The sequence below is a fragment of the Macaca nemestrina genome, chromosome 2 (genome assembly GCF_043159975.1).
Source record: "Macaca nemestrina isolate mMacNem1 chromosome 2, mMacNem.hap1, whole genome shotgun sequence".
Lineage (NCBI taxonomy): Eukaryota > Metazoa > Chordata > Mammalia > Primates > Cercopithecidae > Macaca > Macaca nemestrina.
Window position 1 is genome coordinate 104976792 of NC_092126.1, and position 13826 is coordinate 104990617.

The window sequence follows — 13826 nt, forward strand, 5'->3', positions numbered from 1 at the left end:
CTCACGGTCAGTCCCATAGAGCCTATGCTGCCGCTTCCTGGAGCTCTTCAACTCATCTCTGAGGAGGCCTTCATCAACTTGCTTTCTGCTTTCACATGGCCCTGTGGGCCTCTGTGCATTGACTTCAGACTGAACCAAAATAACGAGGCTCTACCTCTCTGGTTGGAAAGGCCAGAACCCTCTCCCTAGTTACATCAAACCAGGGGGAAATATTTTCTGGAAGTTTTTAAAGCGTGTGGATTCTTAACTACTCCTATTTCTCAAGTGCTACAAAACATAAAAGGTTAGTACTACTGCTGATTCTGTTATTGTCTACAAATGTGATTTAGCTGTATCTAATGCTTGAAGGCAAAGGGATAACTAGATGCATTCTTAAGAACCCTCAGAGCCTCTGCACTTTAGAGACATTCATCAATAAGTCTTACTTTTGTTTTCAACTTTAGAATCAAACTTCTTTTTTGTGAAAGCTCTTAGATAATGATATTTATGGCTTTCAGGAGATGGGGTGGGAGAGGGAATACATGAAATTCTGAATGTGAGGCATTGATATCAAACAGCAGAAATGAAAAAACATAGAACTATTAGCTATTTTTGTTTTTTAATGGAACTCACAGGCTTCTATATGCTCCCCAGAAATGCCTCGGAGCTGCAGTGTGGCAGGAAGCCTAAATGACGTCTCAGAAAAGATAATGGAGCTTTAATGATGGAAATAGTAAGAAAATTAAATCTAATCATGTTCCATTAAACATACTCTTAGCTCCCATTTTTACTAAATTATTTTATTATGAGTTTGCCTCTGTCTATTGAAATAACCTTTTACGGCAATTTGATTTGCAAGCATAAATAAGTCTCATTTATTTTCCATTATGAATCTCTGTGGGATTAATAAGAAGAGATGGATCATCTAAAATTTTACCCATTCTGCAATCGGGAAGTAACCATTCAGAGAGATAAATTCTTTGTTTTATATTTATATTTGTGAGGAAAGCATTATACCACAATTATAGTCTCATTTAACAGTAACATATCACCTGCCAGGGAGATGATGCTAGATCAGGAAGCTCCTTTTATACCAGCCTCTTGAAAGGGCAGCCAGAATCATGCACACCTTAGGTGCGGATCTGTCCTATGTTCCCAGTTACCTCACCTCCTCAGGCCGTGGCCTCCTCATGCTCATCCTACACTCCCACTCTTCGATGGACTTTTACCATGTTTGGAGTGCTTTGTTATAATTGACCAGAACTGCTCGACTGTTTGCTTCTAACAGAATGCTCTTGCAAAGCCATCTAGATGTGGATCCTAGGTATGGCATGGTGAATTGTAAACAATCATGCAATCTGTCAAAAGGCACACAGGGATGCAGCAGAGGAAGAGAGAAATGGCTGCAGCTCTGGTCTTTGCAGAGAACAGAAGCACCTGTCATATATGCAGATGGTGTTTTAAAGAATCTTTCCAAAACCTATTTGCTTCCAAAAAGTGTCATGATGAGAGAGCTATGAAGTCTAACTGAAATCACAATTCACTAATTAAATGGTTCTCTGGGCCAAATCTTGATTGAGGCTATTAGAAACTAGAGGACTTAATGAGGAAAACCTCTAATTTAAAAAGAATGGTATCAATGGGAGAAGAGATTGGGAGATTATACAAAGACCAGACATGAATCCAACCCTGTCTTCTAACTTTGTATTAAGATCTAAAGAGAGATAAATATTATAAAGGATAAATTAATGAATCTATTCTGAACTATGGATCATAACATTTAGTGAAGATATAATAACTTTATTCTTTTGAGACGGTCTCACTCTGTCACCCAAGCTGGAGTGCGGTGGTATGAGCTCAGCTCTGTGCTACCTCCACCTCCCAGGCTCAAGTGACCCTCCCGCTTCAGCCTCCTGAGTAGCTGGTACCATAGATGCATGCCACCATGCTCAGCTAATTAATTATTTACTTATTTAGTAGAGATGAGGTCTCACTATATTGCCCAGGCTGGTCTTCAGCCCCTGGACTGAAGTGATCCTCCTTCCTTGATCTCCCAAAGTGCTGGGATTACAGACAGGAGCCACCATGCCCGGCCAAGAAATAACTATTAATATGTACATACCAAACAACACAGCAATAATTTTCTTAAACCTGGAGATATGGGAAGAAATATGCAAAAAACATACTAATAATAGGGTACTTTATTTACTTCCCTCAATCTAAGGCAGATGAAGGGGAAAAATTAGTAAAGATAAGATTTGAACAACATACTCAATAAGATATATATATAATGTCAAATTCTAACTCATATAAACAGAATAACCAAGAACAATCTTCAAGTACACACAGGGAACTTATTAAAATTAACAATAGCTAACAATAACCACTCTGAAAAAGAAATTAAGAAAACATTTCCATTTACAATAGCATCAAAAAGAATAAAATATTTAGAAATAACCCTAACCAACGAGGCAAAAGACTTGTACGCTAAAAACTATAAAACACTGCCAAAAGAAATCAAAGATACAAAGCAATGGGAAGACATCCTGTGTTCATAGATCAAAACATGCAATATTGTTCAAATGTCCACACTACTCAAAGTGATCTACCAGATTGAATGCAATCTCTATAAAAATTCGAATGGCACATTTTTGTAGAAATAGAAAAAAGTCCTAAAATTCATATGGATTCTCAAAAGACCTAAAAAAGCCAAAATAATCTTGAAAAAGATGTACAAACTTCTCCAAGTTTTCTCACACTCGCTGATATCAAAACATACTACAAAACAACAGTAATCAAGACAGTACAGAACTAGCATAAATACAGACATACAAACCAATGGAACAAAACAGAGAGCCCAGAAATAAACCTGTGCATATATGGTCACACAATCTTTGACAAGTTGCCAAGCTTACACAATAGGAAAATGAGACATTCTTTTCAACAAATGGCTGGAGAAAACTAGATGTCCACATGCAAACAAATGAAGTTGAACTTTTACCTTATACCACATACAAAAATAAACTAAAAATGGATTAAAGACATAAATGTAAGCTCTAAAACTGTAACACTTCTAGAAGAAAACATAGGGGAAAGCTTCCAGACATTGGATTTGGCAATGATTTCTGTTATATGACACCAAAAACACAAGCAACAAAATAAAAAAAACAGATAAATGAGACCACATCAAATTTTAAAACTTCTATTCATCAAACGAAACAACCAACAGAGAGAAAAGACAACCTATGAAATGAGAGAAAATTTGTGCAAATCGTACATCTGATGAGGGGTTACTATCTGCACTGTATAAAAAACTCCTATATTTCAATAACAACAAAAAAATTAAAAATAGGCAAAGGACTTCAATAGACCATTCTCTAAAGATGAAATACAAATTGCCAACAAGCAGATGAAAAGATGCTCAGCATCACTAATTATAAGAGAAACGCAAATCAAAACCACAATGAGATATCAACTCATACCTATTAGGATGGCCACTATACATTAAAAAAAAAAAAAAAATGGTGAGGACAGGCAGAAACTGTAACCCCTATACACTGTTAGTGGGAATGTAAAATGATGTAACCATTATGGAAAACAGTATGGAGGTTACTCGAAACATTTAAAGTAAAATTATCATTTGATCTAGCAATCACACTTCTGGGTATATATCCAAAAGAATTCAAAACAGGATCTCAATGAGATAATTGCCCATTCATGTTCACTTCTGCCTTATTCACAGTAGCTAAGATATGGAATCAACTTGAGTGTCCATCAATGAATGGATAGGGAAAATATGTTCTATATGCACATTGAAATACTATTCTCTTTAAAAAAGAAGGAAGTGCTGTTATTTGCAACAACATGGATGAATCTCAAGGATATTATGCTAAGTGAAATAAGCCAGTCACAAAAAGAAAAATACTGTATGATTCCATTCCATGACGTCAAGTAGTCAAAATCCTAGAAGCAGAAAGTAGACAGGTGACTGCAAAGAGATTAAGGGAGGGAAGAGGGTCGAAAACAATGTTTAATGGAAACACAGTTTCAGTTTTACAAGACGAAACAAGTTCTAGAGATTCATTGTACGACAATGTGAATATACTTAATGTTAATAAACTTTACATTTAAAAATGGTTAAAATGGTAAATTTAATGTTATGTGGTTTTTGCCACAATAGAAAGCTACTAAGAAAAAAAGTGGTCACAGAATATGTTAAATGACTTATGAGAACGTAGTCTGTGAGAAGTACTGCAGGAAAAACTATTTTTGTTTCTTCAATATCAGAAAGAAAGAAAAAGAAGGAAAAGATGAAAAGAACTTAAAAAATGTACTATCAGTGTGAACTTATTCAAATAAACTGTAAAAAATCATTTAAAAGACAATTGAAAATTTGAACATTGACTGGATATTTGATAGTATTAATAAATTATTAATTCTTAGGGGAAAAAAAACACGACACCACCAGCCATTTATTATCTTAGTTTCTGTAGGTCAGAATTTCAGGCAGGCTCAACTGGGTTCTTCACTTAGGGTCTCACAATACTAAAATCAAAGTGTCAGCTATAGGCAACACTCTTACCCAGAGACTCCATGGAAGAATCCTCTTCTGAGTTCATCCAGATTGCTAACAGAATTCAGTTTCTTGTGGCTGTAAGACTGAAGTGCCTGTTCTCTCACTGGCTGCTGGATGAAAACCACTCTCAACTCCTAAAAGCCACTCTCAGGTCCTTGCTCCATGGATCCTTCCATTCCAAACAGAATTCTCTGGCATTCACTCCTTCTCATATTTTGAGTATCTCTGATTTCCTATTCTGCAACCAGCCGAAGAAACTACTTTTCTTTGAAAAGCTCATGTCATGAGGTTAGGCCCACGTGCATAATCTCCCTATCCTAAGGTCAACTGATTAGTAATTTAATTAAGTCTGTAAACTCCCTTTTGGCATGTAGTGGGGATAGAGCTCCTGGGGGACATATTAGAATTCTGACAGCCACACTGATAAAATGCATTGAGGTTGAATTTGACTCCATGTAGATATATAGCTTTGAAATCCCGAGAAAGAGCTATTACCTTATAGGTAATCAGAAAAAAGCTGTGAAATATTTATTCGGTACCTTAGTTCCCTCAATTCCCAGTAGCCTTTATCTACTGGATTATAACTAGATAAAGTCACCTGAAGGCAAAGGCTAAATATTACCTATCTTGGTAGTCCTAGACCCTACGACCTGGCACAATACCAGTGCTTAGTAATATTACTTTATGAATTGAAAACTGAAAACACCACGATGCTCTTGTAAGTGTTGTTCATGTCACAGATAAAAACTTTAAAATTAAATCCTTTAATATCAGTTAATTAGCACTTATAATTTTAGTATTTAATACAATTTCCTCCAGTTTTTCAGCTGAAGACAATTGAAAAGTGATCTTTTGTTATTTTCTTTATAACAGATGATAATATATGATGAACAAAAGATTAAAATGATTAGTTTAAATACAGCTTAAGTCAGGAGCACTAATGAGATCTGCCAAACTACACAAAGGAACTAGAAGTTCTTTTATCCAGAAGATTGCTGCTGAAATCAGGCTTTGGCCAGATCTAAGGACATCTGGGCAGACAGGCTTCAGGATGCCAGAGAAAGGTGCCACAATAGAACTGCAAACAAAAGAAGCAGGTGGTGAGGAAAAAACACACACAATGGCCTACACTAAAGGAGCAAAAAGCAGGAGAAATATACATACATAGAACATCTGACTGACAGTACACTTTATTTAACACATGATCCTTTGTAAAATGCAATTAAAATTTACTTTTGGAACCTAAAAATATATACTTGCATACAAACTTGCCTATATAACTTGATTTTTCAAAATTACATTCAATTCACAGATAAAACGATTATGCTTTGATTTTTCAAATTTTCACAGAAAAATTATGACAAAAATCATAGTGTTTGAAGCTAAAAGAAACTGTGGGACTGAGTTCCCCACTCTGAACTGTTATCTGTGGGCAAGCTGAGGATCTGAGAAGAACAGGCAACCAAAGAGTGGCAAGAGACACCCAGGTGTCCTGTCTGCTACCATTCTAGCCTGGCTGAACATCACACAACCTCTGCATCTACCAAACAGCAGGGCAAGTGCACAGACCCATTCTAATAACAAGACTTTATTCTCTAATGCATAAAGCATAATTTACAATGTGATTTATACCAGTAAACACAAATTATAATAATCTATGTTGATATATGAAATTTTAAAACACAAAAATTTAAGGTTACAGTTGATATATAGGGCATCCAGTCATTTAAATAAATTTAGGTATGACAGTCATATATTTTAAGCCATGGTAATAAAGAAAATATAAAATCAATGAAGTACTGAGTTCAGTATTTTTTAAGATGGTCCTAAGATCTCAATCGCTATTTCCATTTAGCAAGTTCTCATTGAGCAGTATGTGTCCAGTGCCAGCTAGTGTTGTTGATGTTCAGCCGCATGGTCCCTGCCTTGTGTTATTAACATTCTGGAAGGAGAATGAGACATGTCATAAAATGGATATTCTTGGACTTCACCTTCCAACCATGAGGGATTAAGAGGATCTGCAATTACCCTACCTCTGTCAAACACTAGAAAATTAGACAAATATTAAAAAAAAAAAAAAAGAAAAAACTTAGCACAGGACTATGATCTCTAAAAGAGAAAAAAATAAGTGAGGCGAACCTACCATTGACCAGGTGTTCTACTATGCGTCAGTTTTCAAACAGAGGCATAGTGAGCAGGAACCTATACAGAATCCAGCCATCTAGATAAGTTAAGGAGAAAGGAAATAGAGTTTGGAGATGCTAGCATTTAGGTAGTAGAATTCCAGAGAGAAGAAAGTTACAAAGAGAAAAAAACTTGGGAAATCTGTACAAAGGTTCCAGTGGATTTTTGAAATCAATCTGCATATGCACAGGAAAAAACACCACAGGCCAGGCCAAAAAAAAAAAAAAAATCCTAAGAAATGAGTTACTAGGTAAGAGTAAGAGAAACAATTCCCAGAGCTCACACAAGGCCAGGGAATCACTGCAGTTCTCACCAGCCAGACCACAGAGGCCACGTTGAATATATAGTGACTTTCGTAAAACTAATTCAGAATGGCAATGCCTTATTAACAGAACAGTCTTACTCCTAAAATAAAGGAACTTCTAAATATGCCTTTAAAGAGCTTTAAAGCAAACCCCTAAAAAGTTAAAATAATCTAAAAGTAACTTTATTGCCTACCAGAAAAAAAACCAACACTCTTTAGAAAAATCGACATGACAGACTCAATGCAAAATTTACAATGTCAGAAATGAAATACTGCTAGACAAAAGAAGAAATGCAAAAATAGGACTCATAAAAAGAAAAATCAGCCAAAAATATCAAGACCCAGAAATGACAGAAATAGTCCAAGTTCAAACAAAAAAGCTAAAATTTCTATTGTAAAGACACACGATAAGCTCAAGAGTGTAGAGAAAAATGAATATAATGGGATAAAGAGATGTTTCAAACAACCAAATGCAAGTTTTTTGTTTTTGGTTTTGAGATGGAGTCTCGCTCTGTTGCCCAGGCTGGAATGAGGTGGGCACGAACTCGGCTCACTGCAAGCTCTGCCTCCTGGATTCATACCATTCTCCTGCCTCAGCCTCCCGAGTAGCTGGGACTACAGGCGCCCACCGCCACGCCCGGCTAATTTTTTGTATTTTTAGTAGAGATGGGGTTTCACCATGTTAGCCAGGATGGTCTCGATCTCCTGACCTCGTGATCTACCCACCTCGGCCTCCCAAAGTGCTGAGATTACAGCCATGAGCCACCGCACCCGGCCCCCAAATGCAAGTTTTAAAAATAAAAAAGAAGGGCCTGGCGCGGTGGCTCACACCTGTAATCCCAGCACTTAGGGAGGGTGAGGCAGGTGGATCACCTGAGGCCAGGAGTTCAAGAGCAGCCTGACCAATATGGTAAAACCCTGTCTCTACTAAAAATACAAAAAAAAAAAAAAGCCAGGCATGGTGGCATGCGCCTGTAGTCCCAGCAACTCGGTTGGCTGAGACAGAAGAGTTGTTTAAACCTGGGAAGTGGAGGCTGCAGTGAGCCAAGATCACGCCACCGCACTCCAGCCTGGGCAACAGAGAGAGAGGGACTCTGTCTCAAACAAACAAACAAAAAAACCAAATACATCTAAAATACTAATTTCACTACATTGCATTACCAACAAATTAGACATAACAGACAAAAAGGCCAGTGAACTTGAAAACCTAGCAATAGAATATATCCACAACTAAGTACAGAAAAAAAAAAACTCTGAAAAACAAAATAAACAGAGGCTCACTGTCTTATGGGATCATATCAAGTACCCTAACATACATGTAATTGGAGGATAAAACAGGATAAGAGGAAAGGGGACAAAAAGCTTTTTGAAGAAATAATAGTTGAAGAAGTTTTTATTTGAGGAAAATCATAATTCCACAGATTCGAGAGCTCAATAAACCACAGATGGATAAACAGTCACACACCCTCCACACACCGAGACTAATCATAATCAGATTGCTGACAACCAGAAACAAAAGGAAAATCTTAAAAGCAAAGGGAAAAAAAGATATTAGATAGAAAAGAACAAATATAAAAATGACAGCAGACTTATTAGTAACTGTGCAAGCCAGAAGACGCTGAAAAGCATCTTTGAAATATTAAAAGAAAAACTAACGAACGAAAAATTGTACTCAGTGAATTTATCTTTCAAAGATGAAGGTGAAAAAAAAAACTTTTTCGGCAAACAAAAGTGGGAAGAATTATTTGCCAGTATTCCTGCATGGTAAAAAAAAGAAGTGGAGGGTAGGGAAAGTTTTTCAAATTTTTTTTAAGAGATAAAGATGAAAGTTGAATAGAGTCTAAATGAGATGATCAATCTTTTGGCTTCCCTGGGCCACACTGGAAGAATTGTCTTGGGCCACAAATAAAATACACTACTGATAACTGATGAGCAAAAACAAAAAAAAAAAAATTAAAAAAATCCCATGTATAAATCTCATAATGTTTTAAGAAAGTTTACGAATTTGTGTTGGGGGCCACATTCAAAGCTGTCCTGGGCCACAGGTTGGACAAGCTGGATGTAGACAAAGGAATGAAGGTCTCCTAAGACAGTTAATATGAGTAAATATTTTTTAAACTTATTTTTACATTTACATTTCTTTAAAATAATTGGATAAGGTTAAAAATGATGTATGATTAGATTCATAACACATGTATAAGTAGAATGTGTTATGTGGCAACAAATATTTGGCCATAAGAATAAAGATTATTGTTCTATTTAGGCAGCCCCCATGTTGCAGTTTATGTGAGACTATTAAAACAGCCATACCAGCTGAAACCGTGCAAAGCCATCTCACTAATAATTAATAGATAAAAAATTACAATTGCTCCGTAATCTTTAAAATTTGTTGTCAAGGGACACTGGAGGATCATGACAGATGGCAGGCAGGACTAGACTGCAGCTCCCACTTGGATGGACACAGCAGCATGTGGAGTCCCGCATCGGGAACTTTTGCTCCAGAACTACCGCAGGAATAAATCAGGAGAGCCGAGAGAAGCCACAGACCCACTGAAGGAAGCAGATTGCTCCTGCAGGACCCGGGAGACACCCCAAATACTGTGAGTGCCCAAACTGTGGAAGTGGGAAGCGGGGATCATCCGTCCCTGAACACACAACCTCACTGGGGAACCTGAAGGTCTAAATCACAGACGATTCTGACTTTTACCTGGAACTGAGTCAATTTAGGGAGCTGAGTGAAATACACGTGTAGAGGAAGCAGCGGGAAAAGCCCTGTGGACTCTCTGGGTTTCCTGGAAAACCATTTCTGCCTTGCCTCACAGGGGTCCTTGGGGCAGGCTGCCTGAAGTACTGGGAAAAGGCCACAGGGAGAAAGGGTGGGAAAGGGGTGAGGGATTCAAGACTACAAATTGGGTGCAGTGTATACTGCTCGGGTGATGGGTGCACCAAAATCTCACAAATCACCACTAAAGGACTTACTCATGTAACCAAACACTACCTGTTCCTCAATAACCTATGGAAATAAAAAAAAAATTTAAAAATAACAATAAAAATAAAATTTGTTGTCAAAACATTAAAAACTTATCAGTTATAAATATATAGAGAAGTAAAAAATAGCAAACCTAACACCATAGTACACTGTAATTTAAAACAAACATTGAGAATTAACATGTTTTATTTCTCTGCAAAACACTTATGAAGAGTAGTTAAAACGGTGTTAACCTTCTCTTTGTCATATCACTTATGATACAAAGTATCTTATCTATGTTTTCGGGAATCGTCATACTCCTAACATTTTATCCTTTGTGCTTTCAATGTTTTGAAATATCTGTGTGAGTTCTCTTAATGTCGATTTTTTTTTAACTGATGTCACTTCCTCTAGGACATCCTCATGCTTTTTGTCACAACCACTTTCCTCACTAATGTCAACAAGTTCACCTTCACCAAGTTCCTCCGGCTGCATACATAGGAATTCTAGAAAGCAGCAGGTCACCATTACCACAATCAGCTATTTCTTCCCTAACTCCCCTTATATTTAATTCAAATTTCATTTCTAGTAGTATTATATTTTGTTTCTTTGTTGAACTTTTACTTTTGTTGGCCAGTCTCTCAACTATCCATTTTTGTAAAAGGTCATGTGAGTTCATCAGTGAGAGACAAGGAGAAAACACAACTACTCACTTTGCTATCTAAACAAGAGCTGATGCAAAGTGACAAATCACTGAAAGACTTTGAAAGAAGTGATGTGATAGGTCACTAATCATGATGTGCATCTCTTATTTAGTGATTTGTTGACTGAAGATCTACCAGGCAAGTTTGTACATTATGCAGTTACTCACCATATACCCTACACACAGACACGCATCCAGAAACACAATGAAATCTGTAACAGAAATCTGAACCATGTTGCAGGGGAACTGGAGTTATTTAACCAAACCACGGTTACTGAAATTCATGGATGCTGGAACCATGCAAAGAGATGACTGGCTATAGTTGATAGTTATATCTACATCAGTAACTACAGAGAGAGAGATACACAGAAATATATACACTAAAATAAATGCTAACTATGAATATCTCTCAGCACAGAGTCATAGCTAATTTCTATTTTCTTCTTCAGGCTTTTCTTTATATTTTAGTTTTTATACAATGATGATCTAAATGTACCACTTGTGTAAAAAGAAAAATAGCCTGGCTGGGCACAGTGGCTCACTTCTGTAATTCCAGCACTTTGAGGGGCCTGAGGAGGGCAGATCACTTGAGCTCAGGAGCTCAGACCAGCCTGGGCAACATGGTGAAACCCTGTCTCTACAAAAAAACAAAACAAAACAAAACAAAACAAAAAAAAAAAAAACTTAGCCAGGTGTCACAGCATGCATCTGTAGTCCCAGCTATTGGGATTGGGGGAGGGGGGTCTGAGGTGGGAAGATGGCTTGAGCCTGGGAGGTGGAGGTTGCAGTGAGCTGAGGCAGCACCACTGCACTCCAGCCTGGGTGATGGAGCCAGACTGTGTCAAAAGGGAGAAAAGAGAGAGAGGGGAGGAAAAGAGAAGGAGAAGGAAGGCAGGTGGGCAAGCAGAGTTATTTTTAAAAGACAGTAAATTTTATAAGTTATTTCTTAGATGTTATTTCCTGGCATAGAACATATCATTTTAAATTCATGTAAACCATCAGAAAATCAAAATATGCATATTTGCTTACTTATACACACAAGAAACAGGAAGGGCTCTGTGGGCTGGGCACAGCAGTTCATGTCTATAATCTCAGCACTTTGGGAGGCCAAGATAGGACAATGACTTGAGGACAGGAGTTTGAGGCCAGCCTAAGCAACACAGTGAGACTCCCATCTCTATAAAAACATTTTTTTAATTAGCTGGGCATGGTGGCACGTGCCTACAATTCCAGCTACTTAGGAGGTAGGAGGATCTCAAGCCCAGGAGTTCAAGGCAGCAGTGAGCTATGATCACAACACTGAAGTTCAGCCTGGATGACAGAATGAGACTCTATCTAACATAACATAACATAACATAACATAACATAACATAACATATAAAATAAAATGCCACTATGGCTGAAGAATACAGGTGAAGGGGTGAATGGTATGAGATGGGGTGGAAGAGAGATGCGAGGGACAGAAGTGGTGCTTTATATCCCCAGTTATAGAGATATGGATTTTCAATTGGATGTTAAGCCATTGTAGGTTTTAAGTTGAAGAAGAATATATAATTTCCATTTGTAAGAAAATCAAATATAGCAAATCTAGCTAAATGGAACGCAAATAGCAGGGGAAATGAAAGGAGAAGCAGGGAGATGAGTCAGGCACAGAGCAGTGCAGCTGAGACAGGGTGGTGGCTTGGACTACGGTGAGAGTAATGGAGATGGAGAAAAGGAGACAAACTGAGCTATGCTTAGGTGAAGAAGAAAGGCTGATCCCAGTCTGTATTATAAGGCTAGGGAGAGATATATGTCACTGAGACAGGAAAAAACTGTGGAAGGAGCAGTTTCGGTATATGAGAGGAAGGGCAATGAGTACAGGATCAAAAGATCTATTTGGCTATCTAAAGTTTAAGACATTTTTAAGATACTTAGGATAGTTTTTTCAGATTAGAGATGGCACGCTGATCAGAACAGATGACACACTCAAAAGGGTTTAACTGAAAATAATTTAAAGGGGCTCTACAGATGTGCAGGCCAGCTTCAGAGGACCCGCAAGGGGTGGTAAAGCACCCAGAGACCAGCCAGTAAGCCCCTTAGGCCTGAAGTGACTTGACCTCTTCCTCCTCCTGCCTGCTGATCCTGCCGGGGTCAACTTCTGGCAGCACCCAACTAGAAGCCAGCAAGCTACAGAGCGCAGGTAAGATAGCTGGTTGGCCAGCCTCTTGGGGCACTGAGCAGGGTAAAAGGTACCTAGTAATCCTACAAAAGGAGGCTAATGAAGAATTACTAATAAAAGAATATTTGAAGCTACCAGCATAGATGGATTTACTTATGGGAAACTGTGTAGGTAAAAAAGAAAAGGTGTTCCAAGACAGAGCTTTGGGGTCCTCTGAACCTTCGTGGTCAGATACAGCTTGAGGAGTCAGCAAAGGAGAATAAGAAGCTGTACTAGGGAGGTGGGAGGGAAACTGGAGGGTGTAGTGCCACAGAAGTCAACACAGAAGAATGTCTCAGCAAGTGAGGGTGTTCATTTTATTAAGAACTGTTTTCAGGCCAAGGAAGTAATAACAGAGAGGTGATTATGGGATTTGCCAATGTGATAGTCATTGGTGACATTAAAAAGAGCAATCTCAGTAAAGAAGAGAAACTAAAAAACCTACTAAGTAGCTGAGGGAATAACAAGGCAAAGAAAAGACAGCGTCCAAGACAACTCTTTCAAGAAATTTAGCTGTGAGGGTGATCAGAGAAACGAAGGAATAGCTGCAAAGGGATGTGAAGTTAAGAGTATCCCTACTATTTCCTAACAAGATCGAAAAAGAGAGTCAGAGCACCTGAAAAAATGCTCATCATCACTGGTCATCAGAGAAATGCAAATCAAAACCACAATGAAATACCATCTCACACCAGTTAGAATGGCGATCATTACAAAGTCAGGAAACAACAGGCGCTGAAGAGCATATGGTGAAATAGGAACACTTCTACACTGTTGGTGGGACTGTAAACTAGTTCAACCACTGTGGAAGACAGTGTGGCGATTCCTCAAGGATCTTGAACTGGAAATACCATTTGACCCAGCCATCCCAGTACTGAGTATATACCCAAAGGATTATAAATCATGCTACTATAA

General features: G+C 38.0%; 1 protein-coding gene across 9 annotated transcripts in view; it reads right to left on the bottom strand.

The window, feature by feature from the left end:
* LOC105480615 (unc-51 like kinase 4) overlaps positions 1-13826 on the bottom strand; it is a 682911-nt gene that overhangs the window by 333275 nt on the left and 335810 nt on the right. Inside the window, exon 32 of one of the 9 annotated variants that reach the window (XM_071091490.1) lies at positions 4136-5633. The exons of the other annotated variants lie outside the window; for them this stretch is intronic. Within the exon in view, the coding sequence (XP_070947591.1) occupies positions 5577-5633 (57 nt within the window). The 3' untranslated portion in view covers positions 4136-5576. Of the gene's footprint in view, positions 1-4135; positions 5634-13826 lie in introns of those variants that run through there. 9 annotated transcript variants of the gene reach the window in all.